This window comes from Rhineura floridana, chromosome 21 (assembly GCF_030035675.1).
Source record: "Rhineura floridana isolate rRhiFlo1 chromosome 21, rRhiFlo1.hap2, whole genome shotgun sequence".
Classification (NCBI taxonomy): domain Eukaryota; kingdom Metazoa; phylum Chordata; class Lepidosauria; order Squamata; family Rhineuridae; genus Rhineura; species Rhineura floridana.
In genome coordinates, this window is record NC_084500.1 from 5,094,767 (window position 1) to 5,113,823 (window position 19,057).

The window sequence follows — 19,057 nt, forward strand, 5'->3', positions numbered from 1 at the left end:
TTCCACCAATTCCCCAGAGTGATCAGGGGCATTGTGGGGAATTAAAATGGCAGCCAGTTCTAGGAATAGAAAAATGTGTCAATAAAGGTTCTCTCTCATTTTTACAATCTTAAGTTCAGTTCTCCACATTTCTGCAGCAATTTGCAATTTTTTCTTTTAAAATATCCTCATGAAAATTTCCCAGCATTTTAGTATGGTTCTCCTAATAAACACATTCTTGTAGGGAGTTTTGACGAATGCACACATTTTTGCAAACCATTTCTAGTCATATAATGCATTTTGTATGTTATTTTCACAGATATATTCATTTTTATGCAAACTTTCCCCTAACATATGCATTTTTGTAAACACTGTTTGGTTGGCGAACTGCACTGCAGAATTAGAATGTGAATTTCAAAAGACGGCTGTGTTTCGGTTCACATATTGTTTCGGAAAGTGCAGATTTGATAGATTTGGCTTGAACTGTGCACTGCATCAAATTTCTTGCCCAACCCTACTCAGTGCTGATCAGTGCCAAGATTTTTATTTTAAATGGGGGGTGGGAGTTCTAGGGAAAGCGTTATTGGTGGGCCTTGCTGAGGTCTCAAGCCCTGCCTGATGCCTGGCATCAAAAATCCGCCTCTAAAACTTCAATTGTAAGAATAATTTATCAATATTTTCTCTAAAAATATCAAAGTTTTGATATTTTTAAAGGAAATATAGGTATTTCTTTCAAAATATCAATGTTTCCTTCAACATATCAATATTAATATCAATATTTTTTCCGAGTGAAAAAAAATACAGATGAGTAAAAGCAGCAGCTATTGGACAAAGAACGGACTTGACTCTCTGCCAGCCTGTTGGGTCGACAAAATGCTTTGAAACTGGCACCTGCTGACAGATCCCATCCCTAGCAATGACTAGGCCGGCCCTTACCTTGGCCAGGAGCAGCAGAGCTCGGCTGGTGCGGGCGTCTGCATGCTTCTCTCGCAGGTGGAATAACTTGGGGGACATGATTGCCGGGGAGAGGAAACGGAGGCAGAGGAAGCTGGTGATGGCAATAAATTTCACATTCTGCAAGTGGAAAAGAAGTAGCAGCACAGATCTTGATGTCCAAAAGGGATGAAGAGAGAAAGAGAAAGTGCTCGCTGCCTGTTAGCATTAACAGGCCACAACAAAGCTCCCGGTCCTCAAGGGAAAATTCTTGGCAATAAAACTGCAATGGATGCTCCTGCCCCAATTGGTGCTGGTTAATTCCCCCCGCAATCACCTCCGCTGCCCAAGAAACACAACAAAAGCCCAGCCATATTGGACCATGAGGCCCAGGTAGTCTCCTATTTCAGGAAGGGCTGTAGCTTTGCATGCAGTTTCAATCCCCAGCATAGCTAGGGCTGGGAGAGAACTCTGTCCGAAACCCCAGGGAGCCCGTCACTCAGAGCAAACTAGGATTCAGAGTCAGTTTATTGGCCCTCATCCAGCCCACCACCGAGTCCAGGCAGCGGTCCAGGGCTTGCACAGTCTCTCCCGATTCTGATGATACAGAGAAATAGGACTGGGTATCATAAGCGTACTACTGACACCTTGCCCCAAATCTCCCGATGACTTCTCCCAAGGGCTTCATATAGATGTTAAACAGCATGGGGGACGGTACCCTACGGCACCCCACAGCACAACTGTCAAGGGGCTGAAAGACAATCTCCCAATGCTATTCTCTGAAAACGACCCTGGAGATAGGATTGGAACCACTCTAAAAGAGTGCCTCCGATACTCATCTCACCAAGTCGGCTCAGAAGAATACCATGGTCAATGTAAAACTATAGATGCTTTAAATGAAAGAAAACTCCAAACAGAAGGAGCTAGTGTGGCATATCAGGCCACATCTGAGTTGGGTGAAAGGTGTAGCTAAGTGTAAGAACATCTGCCTTGCATGCAGAAGGTCCCAGGTCCAATCTCTGGAATCTCCAGTTAGGGCTGGGAATGTCCCCAACCTCAAACCCTGCAGGGCAGCTGCCAGTCAGAGCAGGCAATACTGAGCTAGATGGACCATTGGTCTGAGTCAGTATAAGGCAGCTTCCTACATTCCCATGAGAGTTTTAGAGAGTGTGCTCAATCTAATTGTAGTTGAGTTTTACTCTATTGCATGAAAAAGAGTTGTTATTTTATTAGGTTTCTTGGTCGCTTCTTCAAAATGCGGCGGCGAGACTGTTTACTGGGGCAGAGTATCGCCAACATGTCACCCCACTGCTGAAAGAACTGCACTGGCTGCCCATTTGCTACTGGGCCAAGTTCAAGGTTCTAGTTTTGGTGTACAAAGCCCTATACAGCTTGAGACCAGGATACTTGAAAGACCGTCTTACTCCTTATATACCCAGCCGATCACTGTGCTCTGCAGGTGAGGGCCTCCTGCAGATACCATCTTATCAGGAGGTCCGTTCCACACAACAGAGGAAACGGACCTTTAGTGTGGCGGCACCTACCCTGTGGAACTCCCTCCCCTTAATTATTAGACAGGTGCCATCTCTGCTATCTTTTCGGCGCCTGCAACCCTTTTAACAACCCTTTTAAGTAGAGACCTCATCCCCGTCTGCGTCTGTGCTGGAATTGCTTTTTAATATGTTTTTAACCTTTTTTTAAAAGATATCTTGAAAGCTTTTTAAAAACATGTTTTTAAAGATGTTTTGTTTTAATGTACTTTAAAGTCTGCTTTTATGATGTTTTAAAGTGTTTTCAGTGCTTTTGTTTGCCGCCCTGGGCTCCTGCTGGGAGGAAGGGCGGGATGTAAATCAAATAATAAATAAATAAAATAGATGTGGAAAGGGATGCTAACACTACAACCAAACCAGGGTCTATGAAGCAGTCTTATACCGAGTCAGATCACTGGTACATCTAGCTCAATATCGCCTACACTGACTGGCAGCAGCTCTCCCAGCCCTACCTGGAGATGCCATTGTGGATTGAACCTGGGGCCTGCTGCATGCAAGGCAGATGCTCTCCCCACTGAGCTATGGCCCCAAACGTTTTGGGTGGGTTGCTAAGTTCCCTCTTTTCTGTGCATCACAAAAGGGCTTGGAAGATGACACCACGGCACCAACCTGGTCTCTCTCTTCGGGGAAGCGCTCCCCAACCCTCTTGAAGAGTAGCTGGAAAGTGGCCCGGACTACAGCAGGACACGCCTTGATGGATTTGGTGATGGCAGCAAGCAGGTCAGTTAGATACAACCGCAGGAGCTGAGCACTCTGCTGGATGACGTCACTTTCGCTTTGGATCCGATGGAGGCTGGAGCACCTGTCCCATGAAGCAATCGAAAGCAAAGCCCGTACAGTTCCTCCCATCTCCGGCCCATCATCGCTGCCATCTGCCTCAGCCAGTGAGGTGCAACAGTGAGAGTGTTGGGCCAGGATCTTGGGAGAATGGGGTTCAAATCCCCCCTCTGCCAGGAAGACCTTGGGCCAGTCATAGTCTCCCTCAACCTAACCTTCCTGACAGGGTTGTTGTTGTGAAGATAAAATAGAGAGCAGAAGAACCATGTACGCTGCCTTGAGCTCCTTGGAGGAAAGGTTGGATATGAATGTAATAAATAAATAAATAAATAGAACTTGGTCTCTTCTCTCGTGGAAGCAGGAATTAACTTCTGAGCTCAGCGCTCAGAAAACTGGAAGATGAACATCCTTGATCAATGAGGGGCCAGGTATGGCCACACATATGAGGTGGATTTCGATCAATACTGAACAAGTCTGACTGCCATTTTCATTAGACAGGGGGGTCACGTAGGCAATAGAGAATAGTGCTGTTGTAGTGAAAATGTGCCAAGGACACTGATATTGCAGGAATGAAGGGAGGACGGATGGAACAGGGGGCAGAGCATCATTGTAGCAATGTAACTGTTGCCATGATTGTGACGGAGGTAAAGGTATATAACTGTCTGTAACTAACCACCATTTTGAGGAAGAGAGTTGAGTCCTGTACTCTACTCTGGTTAAGCGCTTAGCTAAATAAACAACCTTAAAACAGGCTTTGGCTTCATTATTAAATCTCCTCAAAAAGAACTCAGTCGTAAATTCCACGACAATCTTGGTGGTAGCGGTGGGATGTGAGGATCTCCTGTCTAGGTCAACCCGAAGGGGGAAGGTCGGAGCAGCGGTTTGTGCACATTCTGAGAGGTAAGAGGACCTCATTTTGATCAAATCCTCCCGCTTAGCTCCCACCTCCAACCCCGGGACTCCTGGACGGGCGGTAAGAATTTCCCATAGTTTATCGAAGCCCCTGCGTTAAGGTCCCTCCCTGGTTACACCAACACTCACGACAAGGGTAAACAGTCCCACAGTCTCTGGTTTGGGTGTTAGGATATGTTTGGAGGACGTCCTAATGAGCCGTGAATGAAACTGATACTGTTCCAACTTTTTCTCTCTATCTGCTGGGGACGCCTGGCTTTTTCTAAACTGCCCTTCTCCACCACTTGATCAGGTTCAGCTCCGGACAAAACATGGGTGGAGGTGTGTCTTGTCCTGATGAAAAAACCCCCCTGGGGTACATGTGCCAAAATTATGGAACCCGTTTGGGTCCAAAAAACTGCTCAAAAGGCTGGTGAAGCTGACTCACTGGTGGAGTGGGTGCACTTCCAACAGGCCTGAGCTTCAATTCCCGGAAACGGCACTTTTGGCATGGACAAGCTCACCTATTTATGGGGAAAACTGGAGAAAACAAGCCTAGGCATATAGATTTCTGGGTCCTGTGGGAAGAGGAGGCAGAACACAGGAAACAGAAATCTATAGTAACAAGTCTTCAAGATTCTAACAAAAAGTTAAAAGCACAACTGGAGGAAAAGAAAAAGAAAATCGAGAAAGAAAAGGAACAAGAAAAAAAATGCATGCCAGCGCCCCTTGCTGCCTCTGTACCCAAGCTTGCTAGCCAACGCCCCTTTGCCGCCCTATAACGAGGTACCAGAAGATATTTTGGATATTTTGGGCCCCAATGGCTGGGAATGCTCAGCCTTAAGCTCAGGCAAATGCTATTTTACAGTCAGAGCAGACACCACCTCTCCCAGCTCAAGCGGGTGCCGTTGGAATACCCAAACGCTCTAAAGAGAAGAAACACCCCCCCCCACCTGAACTTACTAGAGAAGAATGGCCACTGTCTCCTGAGGAATTAACATTTAAGGAGCAGTTTCCCCGTCTTGTCAGTGCAAGAGTTACAAAAAGGGTTAAAAGCAAAGTTTAAAATTGTAGCTACATCCATAGACAGCCACGCCTGCCCCATTTGCCAAATAAAGTTGAAAAAAGACAGTGATGGAGGATTTACCTCTATCCAGTTTAATCCGGAAAACTTCCCTGGGTGCTTTCCCCAAGTTCAGCCAGCCGGCATGGTTCAATATCTTCCCGAAATTCAGGGAGGCTTTAAAGAAAAGCTGGAAGCAATCATTAGTGTTTACAACCCAACTTGGGCTGACATGAACCAGCTGCTCTCTGGACTCCTGTCCCCAGAACAAAAAATCACCCCTAATAGCCCAAATGGAAGTCTGAGGATCCCAGACATACCACGCAAGCTAAGAGAATGCTCTTAGCCAATTTGCACACCCGCACCCAGCTAGTTAATAAAAGAAAGTTAGAAGCCGAGAAATACTGCAAACCAAAAGTACAATCACTCTGCCCTTCCCTGTTAACCCTTCCTTGGCTCCCCACCGCATTCTTGCAGCAGTAGTGTTCAAGAGGACGACCTTCAAGACAACTGGGCTCCCTACGCTCCATCACCCCCGCAGTTGTTTCCAAAGGAATAGTTTCAAAGGAGGAAACATTTTTTTAACTTTTAACCTGATGTTGTCTCAATAAACTAATTTCTCCACCTCTGATGCTACCATTCCTCTTACAGTTGCTGGCCAGCCACAACATTTCTCATAGACTCTTATACTTCCAGGTCCACAGTTCATCAAGCTGACCTGTCTCATCCACCATCAGGAGAAATAGTGACTGAGTTTGAAGTAGGAGGTCAACTAGCAACCTTTTCAGCTGCTCCACTCACCTATGACCATATCTTTCTTTCCCTGGTACCAGTTCTGTCAATTTCTGTGTAAATGCACAATACTGTTATTGCAGCTCTGATGGGTACATTTGGATCTTCCCTTTTCTAATCCTCATGATTGTTCCTTCTAAAGCTACAGAGGCCTTCCCTTGGAATGATGTGGGAAAGCTGCTAACAGTGGAACCAATCGAGATTCGGTGTCCACCTGATAAACCTCACCCATCAGTAAAGCAATACTCTCTCTCAGCTGAAGCAATTGAGGACATCCAGCCTGATTGCCTCACTGCTACAGCAAGGTATTCTTGTATGTAATGTGCTTCCCTGTAATAGGAAAAAGCCGCTTCGTAGGTTTTTGAGAGTGGCTAAATACTAGGCATTGGATCCCAAACTTTGCAGCCTATTGAATGAAAGGCAGAATGCGAGGCTTCCTTTGTGGATTTAAGGAAGGCTGTGGCCCAGACTCCTGTTATGTTAAACCTTTTTTCCTCTTTTGCCATGAGTCTCAGGGTTCTGCTGCAGAAGTACTCTGTCGACCTGGTGGCTAAAGGATACCCTCCTTGGAGTACAGCTTGTTTGTCCAGAAGTCTGAGGACTTGGAGCAAGGACGTTCCCTCACTGTGTTGGTTCCCCATTCTGTGCATTCTCTCCTGCTGCACAGAAAAACTCAGTTCCTTTCTTCTCAATGTCAAACTTCCTATGGAACTGTTAGTGTTCTTGTACCTCACAGCATTTCTTACTTCAGCTAGTTCACCTTGGGAGGTGGATAGCTTTCCTTATTTACAAGGATATGACGACAATGGAACTATTCTGCTTACCCCACCTAACAACTCTGTGCCCCTCTCAACCCTGCTTCCCTTCCACCCCTTCCTTCTGATGGAGAACCTCATTCAATCTCTCCTCAAGATTGTTTGCAGGTCGTTGAACATCTCTCCACCCCTCGCCCCGACCTTCCTGACGTTCCTCTGGATAACCCTGCTCTTATCCTTTTCACAGATGGCTCCTGCTTCAGAGATGACACAGGAGTTCTCAGAATTGGCTATGCTGTGTGCTCTCCACATGAAGTCCTAGAAACCTTTTCTCTGCCAACTCTCCAGTCTGCCCAAGCTGCAGAGCTCGTGGCTCTACAGAGAGCCTGCATTCTGGCATCCAGTTGCTCTGCTAATATCTATACAGACTCTTTTTATGCTTTCAAAAGCTGTCATTTTGTGGGTCAAATTTGGTCACACAAAGGATTCTTGACTTCAGCTGGCGCACAAATGTCTCATTCAGCTCTTATTTCTGCTTTACTGTCTGCTCTTCAACTTCCTAATTCTATTGCTCTCATGCACTGCTCTGCCCACACCACTGCTATTGATCCTGTTAGCCGTGGCAACCGCATGGCGGATGCTGCTGCTAAGGCTGCTGCTCTTAATGTACCTCCTTCTCCCCACCTTCCTTCTCAATTGATTCTCCTCCCCTCATCTGTTCCTGAATTACCAGAACTCGCTTTGCTTCAGGAAGCTGCCCCAGAGCATGAAAAAGATCTTTGGGTCCGCTTTGGCTGTCGTTTACATCCTGACTCTGTTTGGAGGAATGTCTCAGGCCACTTTGTAGCCCCACAAGTACTTCTTTTCCCTCTTGCTCAGGCGACTCATCACTCTTCTCACCTGAGCAAAGGGGGGATGCTATTGCAAATTTCGACTCTCTGGTTTGCTCCTAAGGTTACACCTGTTCTGGCCCAAGTGGCATCCACTTGTTCAGTGTGTTTAAAACACAATGCTGGCAAACCAGAACGTCCTCTTACTGGCACCACTCCTTGGGCCTACGGACCGTTTCAGCATGTTCAATTGGACTTCATAGAAATGCCAAAATGCCAGAACTACAGATATGTATTGGTCACCATCTGTCATTTTCTGGTTGGGTAGAAGCATTTCCATCACGACATGCAGATGCTGCAGCTGTCTCCAAGGCACTGCTTAAACACATCATCCCCCGATTTGGCTTACCTCTCTAATTGGATTCTGATCAAGGTACTCACTTTACAGCTAAAGTGGTACAACAGCTTTGCCATGCCTTAGACATTAACCCAGCCCAACCCAATTACAGTCTTTATTGGAGGGTCATGAAGAACTTCTGGTCTACTGCACTAATCTTCCCAAAATGTTGAGAACTCTTTCCTCCCAGGTCCAGGAAGCCGCTCCTGTCCCGCTAGACGTGCCTGCTCATCGGTTCCAACCTGGCGATTGGATCCTAGTTCGTGAATTTTGGAGAAAAGATTGCCTTCAGTCTCGATGGTTGGGTCCTTTTCAGATACTCCTGACATCATTTACCGCACTGCGCATCGCTGAGAGGACAGCTTGGATACACGCATCCCATTGTTGAAAGGCCCAGCTGCCAGGCGAGAGTGAGAGAGGCCAGCTGGATCCTGACGAGACACCAGAGGAAAGACCAAGGGAAAGGAGTCCCTTCCTAAGGACCACCATCCCTACCATCTGAGGAGAGGCCCTCGCGCTGCCAGAGGACTTCGTGAGTGACATCCTATCTACCTGGGAGAAGTTAGGACTACGAAACCGAAGAGTGTCTGAGAAGACAAGACAAATAACATCTATCCATTCTAGAGCCAATGAGGTGCAACCCCTTCATCAGATCAGCTCCCCAGATAGACTTTGAGCTTATCGAAGTAGCACGTAGCCCATTGGACTCTTTTGGACCTTCTCACACTGAGGTGGGGAGGCCAGTGACTTGCATTGCTAGAGATAAGTTTGGCTTCATCGCTGTTTGCTTGCTATTTCTTATCATCACAATTATAATATGGCTCCTGCGGGAGTTAGGCTTGCTTTCCTAATATTGTATAGCCTCCTTTTTACAGGACATCCTGATTGGAGTAGGAGCACATACCTAAGGCTACTGGTCGATCTCGCTAGAGGGATGAACAAGAGTACTTGCTGGATCTGTATGCATACCCATTAACGCAAAAGGAACTTGTTATAATGGACTCCTAGCCCCTGGAATCAGGATTGTGGACACCTTTCCTAAGGGTCTGATATGAAATTATCAAAGGGTAGCCCCAAGTCATAAGATCCTGGAAGCTTATAAAGATCTTAAAGCTCCAGAGTACCATGCAAAAGACCACCCAAATGTTAACACCGGCTGAAGTGAAACAAATGTACTTGGAATTTGATAGACAACGGATGGAGGAAGAAGAGAAGGTGTTATGTATCATGCAAATTGGGATGGGACTCGAAAGGAGTCCCATAGGGGGGAGTGAGGTGGATTTCGATCAATACTGAACAAGTCTGACTGCCATTTTCATTAGACAGGGGGGTCACGTAGGCAATAGAGAATAGTGCTGTTGTAGTGAAAATGTGCCAAGGACACTGATATTGCAGGAATGAAGGGAGGACGGATGGAACAGGGGGCAGAGCATCATTGTAGCAATGTAACTGTTGCCATGATTGTGACGGAGGTAAAGGTATATAACTGTCTGTAACTAACCACCATTTTGAGGAAGAGAGTTGAGTCCTGTACTCTACTCTGGTTAAGCGCTTAGCTAAATAAACAACCTTAAAACAGGCTTTGGCTTCATTATTAAATCTCCTCAAAAAGAACTCAGTCGTAAATTCCACGACACATACCTTTTATTTTAATTGATATTTTAAACTGCAATTTCATTAAAGAGAAAAAGAAAGCAAGAAAGAAACCCAAACGAAAGAGAAATTCAGTTTCCTCAATTCAGTTCTCCACATTTGTGCAGCAATTTGCGATTTTTTTTAAATTGTCATGAAAATTCTTCAGCATTTTAAAAGCAAATTCTTCCCAATAAACGTTAGCTTGGAAAAGTTACTTTTTTGAACTACAACTCCCATCAGCCCAATCCAGTGGCCATGCTGGCTGGGGCTGATGGGAGCTGTAGTTTTAAAGTAACTTTTCCAAGCTCTGCGTTCTTCAATGCTGTTCTGACTAATGTAAACATTTTTACAAGCGCTTCCTCCTAACATAATTCATTTTTGTGTGTTATTTTCACTGATATTCATTTTTATGCACACTTTGCCCTAATATATGCATTTTTGTAAACATTGGTTGGTTGCAGAAGTGCACTGCAAAATTCAGACATGTGCCAATTTCAAAGGATGGGTATGTTCCAGTTCTCCTATTTTTTTCAGAAAGCGTGAATTTGATAGATTCAGTTTTAAATGAGAACTGAGAGAAATTTCTCCACCATCCAGGGGTGGGGAACCTCAGGAGCAGGGGCCAAAAGCAGCCCTCCAGGCCTCTCTACTTGGCCCTCGGAACTCTCTCACCCCCTCCAAGTGTTTTCGCTTGGCTAGAAGCTATCCTTGAACTTTAACAACGTTGCCCGGTGGAGGAAAAAGTGGGGGATGTGTGAGTGGGTGTAGAAAGCAGGCAAAAGGTACATTGGTTGCTCCGCCCATGTTTGCATGTGGCCCCCGGAAGGGAATGTGGCCCTCGGGCAGAAAAAGGTCCCCCACTCCTGGTCTTACCCAACATCCTTGCTCTCCACTTTGCTGGGATCCAGTTCAATGCATCTCTTCTCTTCAAACAGCCGGGTGACAGTTGGCCCCAGGACTCTGTGGAGGTACTGCATCCCTGCTACCTACACATGGAAAGATTTGGGGCCGGACAGGAGAGACAGCAGACTGAACGATTAGGCGATGGGGTTTTTAATCTTTTTTATAAAACATACTCAAGGTTCACGCCAGCAAGCCACCAACCCAAGAAATACCTTCAGAAACGACTCCATTGACTTAGAGGCCAGAGAGTTGCTCCGAAACAAAGTGTTTGGCTCATCTGAAACAGAACACAGGAAGCTGCTTTCTACCGAGTCAGACCACTGATCCATCCACCCCAGCACTGTCTACTCTGACCGGCAGCAGCTCTCCAAAGACCTTCCCCATCACCTGATCCATTGACCTTGAGATGCCGAGGATTGAACCTGGGACCTTCTCCATGCAAAGCATTGCTCTACCACTGAACTACTGTCTCTCGCCGTAACCCTCCCAGCGCTGCGCTGACAGGCAGTGGTTCTCCAGGGTTTTAGACAGGGTCTCTTCCAACCTACCTGGAGATGCTGGGGATTGAACCTGGGACCTTTCTGCATGCAAAGCAGGTGCTCTACCATTGAACTACGGCCCTTCTCACACTTGCTATTACTGGCTGAATTCCTTTCGGGGCTATACATTTTTTATTTGATGAAAAGCATGAGCCCCTCAAGGTGGCAAAAGGCACTCCTGTCCAGTGTAACTAGGTAAGTTTAATGTTATAACCACAGGTCACAGCAGATCATAACACAGACAAGAACCTTAAGCCCAGGCTATGGTCTGAAGGCACATGAGGCCAGCTCCCTGCTGAAGCTAAGCAGGGTCAGGTCTGGCCAGTGCCTGGATGGGAGACAACCTGGGAACCATATGTAAGCTGCCTTGGGTTTCGTGAAAAACGAAAGGAGGGGTATAAATGAAATAAATAAATAAATCCATCATACGTCCAGTAGAATTTAAAAGCATTATGACATCATAAATCTGGAATGCTCTGCCAACAGAGATTCAGCAGGCGCTTTCTGATTTAACTTTTAAGCACCTGCTGAAAACCTTTCTGTTCCGCCAGGCTTATGCGGGCAATTAAGATGTCCTTTTGCAATAGTTTACCTCTGTTTTTACTGTATTTTTAAAGGTTTTTTTTAATCTATGTTTTTAATCATTGTAACCTGCTTTGATATTTTTAAAATGAAATAGTGGTATGCAAATATATTTATAAATAAACAAACTCCCAGCATCCCTGCTCACTGCTGGCTAGGGATGATGGAAATTGTAGTTCAACGGTGGTGTAGTGGTTAGAGTGTCGGACTGGGCCCAGGGAGACAAGGATTCAAATCCCCACTCAGCCATGAAGCTCACTGGGTGGCCTGGGGCCGGTCGGTTTCTCCCAGCCAAACCTAGCTCACAGGGTTGTTGTGAGGATAAAATGGGGAGGGGGAGAATCATGTTTGTACGCCACCTTCAGCTCCTTGGAGAAAAGGTGTGATACCAATGCAATAATAAATAAATATCATGGAAGGCACCATGTTGGCTGCCCCTGTTCTTCTTGTTTCTTGCCAAGAAACAGTTGCTGTTGTCCCCCATCCCCCATTACGAGCTGGGAAAAAACACTCAGAAGGAAAGCTTTTTCTGACTCTCACTAAGAGAATTTGTAAAGACCCAGCCAATTCCAAATTGACCCAAGGAGAAGTCACCCAGTGGACACACACACAACTAAGAGACAAGATGCTAGGTTGGGAGGGGACACGCGGTGGCAAAAATCGTTTTGGGAAGACCTGGTGCGCTTTCAGACGACCCGTTAATTGAGCATTCAATCCTAATTTGTTTGCACAGAAATGACAGACACTGGCTATTTAGTGAGCATTCATTAATGACTTGAAATGATTTAGTAGTTGGCTGCTACTAAAGTAGAGATTTGCAGTTTCATTGCTCTCTTGTGAGGCACTTTGAGTGTATTTATATGGGAAAATGGCATACAAATTTAAATAATAAATAAAAATTTTAAAAATTCATTCTGCAGGGAGGTTAGAGGATGTTGCATCAAAGCAAGCACTGTCCCACACTTTCCAATGCATTTCTCCGTAACTTTCCTTAGCGCAAAAAAATCTGATATTTTGGGGAAGCAGGTTTATTGCCCAAGACCTCCTGATTAACTGTAACTGTGCAGCCTCAATTTGCCAGTATGTGACTGAATCCTACCCCAAAACAGCAACAGCCTGGAAGCACCAGAGGTGCACAAGAAGTGTTAATGCCCAGGTCCAACCAATCAACCTCTTTGGAGGAGGACTGGAGTTCCCCACTCCCTTCCAGGCTGCTCCACTGACATTAAAAAGAAGCCCAGGCTACCCAAAGCGTAGCCTCCCATTTCTTTCTTTTTGCCCTAGTTATATCCAGAGTCCTTACAGGTTTTATCCAGTTCCAGCTTGAAGAGGAGGTCCAAGAACTCTTTGGCTAACCCTTGACCCAGGAAGAGCTTGACAAGATTGATGGCTACTTCCTGCCGGCACTCAGCAGTTGTGGTCTCGTCAATCAGGGTGATTAAATGGACCTTCCCATCCTGTCAGGTGAAAAAGGAGAAATATTGAGGACATTATTTACAGGGAGATTGTTGTTGGAAGTGCGACAAGACTCCTGTTTGGGTTCTTTTGTTTGCATTCCAGAAGGGAGATAGAGTTGGGGTCCTCCAGCTGGCTAGGCTTGCCTACCTTTGCCTGTGCTCTTCTCTACCTAACTTCCTTCTGCTGTAAACTGATATGCTCAGGGAAGCTGATCTGCCCCTCCTTCCTTTACTTTTCTTCTTCGACTTTTCGAGGAGAGAGGAGACCTCTTTGTCTTTGCTCTCTCTCCTGAGCCATGAGGGCAATACCCACGTCTGCGCACTGCACCTCCAACTTAGTTAGTTAGAACTAGGTATGCCTTCCTATCTACTCTGTATTTCTATCAATAAAGTAGCTTTTCTTATTTTACTAAGTCTTAAGTCTCAGTGATCTAAATGCAGGGTAAAAACCTGCTTCTAAGGTAAATACACACACTGGCACACACAGCTCAGACCGCGGAATCACTCCGCATATACCTATTTCCACAACAATTGTCATGCACGCAAAACTCAGGAGAAGCATTAAAACATGATGGGGAATTTGTATGGGCACAATTACAGAAGGTATTCTCTATGTTGTCAAATATTTCTTAACTGCATTATTATTATTATTATTATTAACAACAACAACAATAATAATAAAAATTTGAAGTGTCAGTAATGGTTACCATGCACAGCAGAAAAAGAGGGGCCAGTACACCACACCAGTGAGTTCCATCACAAAGAAATTCACTGATTGTTCATTCGATTTATATGCCCCTTACTTGCCAAAATGGCTTCTAAACAGTTTACAAGCATAGAACCAATTATAAAAATAATATCCACACGTAATTAAAATAGGCAAGAAAACAGTTGCATCAAAACATTAAAACCAAATGAAAATGCAGAATGAAACAAGCCCATCAAAGCAGCACAACAATTAAACTAGCTAAAGTAGCAATTAAAACAATTAGATCAGGAGCTCAGGGGAACACTTGCCTAAGCTGGTGTGTCTTCAAGATTGCTATCACACCTTTCCTCCAAGACGCTCAGGGCAGCATACACAGGTCCCTTGCCCATTTCTTTATACTCACAACAACCCTGCAAGGTAGGTTAGGCTGGGAGAGAATGCCCTTGGCGAAAGGCCAGCCAATGAACCTTAGAGCTGACTGAAGATAAGAAGCTGAGTCTCCCCAGTCTGCGTCCAACCCTCTGACCACTCTTCAATGCTGGGACATGAGGGGTGATGGATCTCACCTGTGCCCCTACTTTAACTTCCTGACACAACAGCTGGACAAGAGGCTGGTAGTGGATGGATGGAAGGACCGTCTCATTCCGAAGCTGTACCTGGAGGTGTAAGGAGCCCAGATTGCCTCTGAAATGGAAGGAAAAGAGAGCGTCATGTGGTAGAACTAGTTATACCCTCTCACCATGTGAGCCAGTGTGGTGTAGTGGCTGGAGTGTTGGACTGGGACTTGGGAGAACAAAGTTCAAATCCCCTCTCAGCCACGTAGCCCACTGAGTGACTTTGGGCCAGTCACTGCCTTTCAGCCTAACCTACCTCACAGGGTTGTTGTGAGGATAAAATGGGAGAGGGAAGAGAACCATGTTTGTATGCTGCACTGAGAAAGGAAAGGCAGGGTATAAATGTAATAAATAAATGAATAAAACCAGGGAATCCTTTATGACAGGGGTGGGGAACCTGCGGCCCTCCAGTTGTTGTTGGACCTCCAGATGTTGCCACTTCCACCAGTCCAAGCCAGCATGGCCAATGGTCAGGGTCAGAGATGACAAGAGGACCACAAGCTCCCCTGCCCTGGTTTATGGCAAAAACATCACACTCTCAGATGTTGCAGCAGTTTTTAGGGTCCCTTTCCATTAGTAGGTTACTAACTATTTTTCATGATTTATCTTGTCAAGTCACAGACACTGAACAACAATCTCAAGTTGCAGGAAGCCAGATTTCAATTGAACATCAGAAAAAACTTCCCAACTGTTAGCGCGGTACGACAATGGACCTAGAATTAGGAGTGAGCAGTGAAGTGGCCAAGTTTGCTGATCACACTAAATTGTTCAGGGTTGTTAAAACAAAAAAGGATTGCGAAGAGCTCCAAAAAGACCTCTCCAAACTGAGTGAATGGGCAGAAAAATGGCAAATGCAATTCAATATAAACAAGTGTAAAATTATGCATATTGGAGCAAAAAATCTGAATTTCACATATACGCTCATGGGGTCTGAACTGGCGGTGACTGACCAGGAGAGAGACGTCGGGGTTGTAATGGACAGCACGATGAAAATGTCAACCCAGTGTGCGGCAGCTGTGAAAAATGCAAATTCCATGCTAGCAATAATTAGGAAAGGTATTGAAAATAAAACAGCCGATATCATAATGCCGTTGTATAAATCTATGGTGTGGCCGCATTTGGAATACTGCGTACGGTTCTGGTTGCCTCATCTCAAAAAGGATATTATAGAGTTGGGAAAGGTTCAGAAGAGGGCAACCAGAATGATCAAGGGGATGGAGCAGCTCCCTTACGAGGAAAGGTTGCAGCATTTGTGGGTTTTTAGTTTAGAGAAAAGGCGGGTCAGAGGAGACATGATAGAAGTGTATAAAATTATGCATGGCATTGAGAAAGTGGATAGAGAAAAGTTCTTCTCCCTCTCTCATAATACTAGAACTCGTGGACATTCAAAGAAGCTGAATGTTGGAAGATTCAGGACAGACAAAAGGAAGTACTTCTTTACTCAGCGCATAGTTAAACTATGGCATTTGCTCCCACAAGATGCAGCAATGGCCACCAGCTTGGATGGCTTTAAAAGATTAGACAAATTCATGGAGGACAGGGCTATCAATGGCTACTAGCCATGATGGCTGTGCTCTGCCACCCTAGTCAGAGGCAGCATGCTTCTGAAAACCAGTTGCCGGAAGCCTCAGGAGGGGAGAGTGTCCTTGCACTCGGGTCCTGCTTGCGGGCTTCCCCCAGGCACCTGGTTGGCCACTGTGAGAACAGGATGCTGGACTAGATGGGCCACTGGCCTGATCCAGCAGGCTCTTCTTATGTTCTTATTTTCTAATGTCCTAGGGAGGTGGGGGGTTCTCCAACACTGGAGGCCTTCAAGTGACAGCTGGACAGGCACCTGTCGGGGATGCTTTAACTTGGATTCCTGCAGTGAGCAGGGGTTGGACTTGATGGCCTTATAGGACCCTTCTCCAAGTGCAGGGGAGTCAGAGCCCAACAACATCTGGAGACCTCAGTTTCCCTACCGGCCCACTTGGAGCAACCTATCTGGAAGTGGCCTCGGTCTGAACCGGTCAAAGGCAACTTCCTATGTTGACAGAAATCAAGCTAGCAGTCCAAGTTGCTGAGATCTCCTCCTGTTTTTCCTTAAGCAATCAGATGTGGCTCTCCTTTGAAATACTCACTCATTCCGTCTTGGCTTGGCTTTGTCTGGCCTGAGCAAGAACCATCCTTCCTCTCGCTGAACTGTCTGTAGCCTTTGCACATTAAATACCACCTGCAAAAAGAGAGACAGACAGAAATATCAAGAGGATTGCTTACTCCGATGTCAAGCGAGCCCCCATGTCCCTCATCTCCAATTAAATTCTACAACTCTCAGCACCCGTAACAAACTACAGTTCCCAGTATTCTTTGGGAGAAGCCACTACTGTTTAAAGCGGTGTGACCCTGTTTTAAATGTATAATGCAGATGGGGCCTGAGTGACACAGTCACTAGTCCTGAAACATCCAGCAGCCACCACGAGCATCATTCACAACAGCCCTGCAAGGTAGCACGACATGCTTCATTTTTTTATCCATGACAAGGTCACATATTGAGTTTCATGGTTGCATGGGCATATATGCTGAAGAATGAAAGGACAAAATCTCTACTAAACAGTAGCCATGGTTCCAAAGCATGCCTTGATTTGGATACTGTTAAATCCTAGAATATACATCATCTAGAAGTAATTATCCCTCAAAACCCAGAATTTTTCTTGTGAAGAGTTATGTAACGTGGTGAGGACCAGTAAAATAAAAAACAAATTAGACTACAATTGTATGTTGATTTATGTCTGTATGGGAATTACTTTTTTAGATGTTTTTAAGGCTTTTTTAAAAAGATGTTTTTAAAAGATACTTTATTTACTTATTTATTTGATTTATATCCCACCCTTCCTCCCAGCAGAAGCCCTTTGTTTTAATATGTTTTATTATGTTTTAAAAAATGCTTTGTTTTAACACGTTTCAACGTCTTTTGTTTTTAAGATGTTTTAGAGTGGTTTTTAGTGTTTTTGCTTGCCACTCTGGGCTCCTTCTGGGAGGAAGGGCGGGATAAAAATTTAATAAATCAAATTAGCATAGGTAGACAACCTCTTGTCAAACTGCTAAGCCCCACTCCTTTTGACTTTGATTGATGACGTCACCGGATATCCCACCCCGGAAATCCCACCCCAGAAGTTCGGGTCCCCCCGATGACATCATTAGATATACTGCCCCCCAGAAGCCTCAACCCCGGATGTCCCACCTCGGAAATGGAAGTCATGTGACCCCCTAATAATAATAACAAAGAAATAAAAACAGTAAGAGGGGGAAAAGGTGTATGCACATAAGTAAGCAAATACCTGCATGCATACCCACTGGCGTGTGCGTGTGAAGTTTTAATTGAGGGGAGGAGACAACATACAATGTAAATACATCTCATCAAGCCCGCTAGTATGGACAGGAAACATCGAGAGAGATTTCAGAGACATAACGTTGAAAGGGCTCATATGTGGATGAAAGTACAGGAAACAGGCACACAGAAACAACCACGTACTCATTGATGCCCTAGTGCCGTTCACAATGTGCATTCCCCCTGCCCTCTTAAAGTTGGCATTCCTATAAAAAATGCAGCGAATGCAAAGGCAGAAAAATAAAGACATTGGTCTTGTGACAGAACAGCCCTATTGGTTCAGTAAACATTTTGTTGTCCATCTTCTCCCAGCCTCCCTTCTCTCTCCCCCTCCCCTCCACTCACCTTCCCCAGAAAATCGTTCCTGCTGACAAGGTCCCAGTCCCAAACCTCAACAATGCAGAGTTTCTCCACGGCTGACTCATCCAGGTCGAACTCAAAGGTCTCGTTCCACCTTGGGTAGCAAGATTTTTTGATCACCTGGGGGAGAAATTAGATTCCATTTGCATTTCAAGGCAAACCTATCAAATTCACACTTTCCAAAACAGAAAGGAGAACCCAAAGCACTGCCATCCTTTGAAATGTGCACTTATCCAAATGTGCCATCTGTCGGGAATGCTTTGATTTGGATTCCTGCAGTGAACAGGGGGTTGGACTTGATGGCCTTGTAGGCCCCTTCCAACTCTACTATTCTATGATTCTATCCAAAGTTTCTGATGCAGTTCTCCAGGCAAAAAATGTTTACAAAAACCTATACATTTAGGGAAAGTGTGCATAAAAATGAATACATTCAGGAAAATAACATACAAAAAGGCATTATATTGGGGAAATCAGCTTGCAAAACTGCATACGTGAGTCCGAACGGCATACAAAAATGTGTTTATTAGAAGAAATCTGCAGTAAAATGTTGGAGAATTTTCATGAGGAGTTTTATCTTTTTTAAAAATTACAAGCTGCTGGAGAAATGTGGTGACCTGAATTTAAGACTGGAAAAATGAGGAACAGAAAGAACTGAAATTGACAGATCTTTCCATCCCAAGATGCCAGTAAGAATGTAAAGAGAGCCTTGCTGTATCAGACCCAAAAGCCACCCAGTCCAGCATTCCTGCTTTACAGAGCGGCCAAATAGATCCCTCTTCTGGGAAACCCACAAGCAGAGCATGAACTGAGGGCAGCAGAGTTCTTTTGTTGAACTTGTATGTCTCTAGAGCAGCCTTTCCCAACCAGTGTGCCTCCAGATGTTGTTGGAACACAACTCCCATCAACCTCAGCCACTGGCAATGC

At 45.2% G+C, this 19,057-nt stretch overlaps 1 protein-coding gene across 2 annotated transcripts in view; it reads right to left on the minus strand.

Annotated features, from left to right (window-relative positions):
* The window catches only part of LOC133374133 (ras GTPase-activating protein 4-like), a 97,090-nt gene that overhangs the window by 11,138 nt on the left and 66,895 nt on the right, over positions 1–19,057 (minus strand). Inside the window, exons 7-14 of one of the 2 annotated variants that reach the window (XM_061604644.1) lie at positions 18,119–18,253; positions 16,527–16,618; positions 14,359–14,476; positions 12,930–13,083; positions 10,718–10,782; positions 10,476–10,588; positions 3,072–3,264; positions 916–1,053 (exon numbers count right to left, since the gene is read on the minus strand). In XM_061604644.1, the coding sequence (XP_061460628.1) occupies positions 916–1,053; positions 3,072–3,264; positions 10,476–10,588; positions 10,718–10,782; positions 12,930–13,083; positions 14,359–14,476; positions 16,527–16,618; positions 18,119–18,253 (1,008 nt within the window). The remainder of the gene's footprint in view (positions 1–915; positions 1,054–3,071; positions 3,265–10,475; positions 10,589–10,717; positions 10,783–12,929; positions 13,084–14,358; positions 14,477–16,526; positions 16,619–18,118; positions 18,254–19,057) is intronic. The other variant, XM_061604645.1, reaches the window with a different exon arrangement.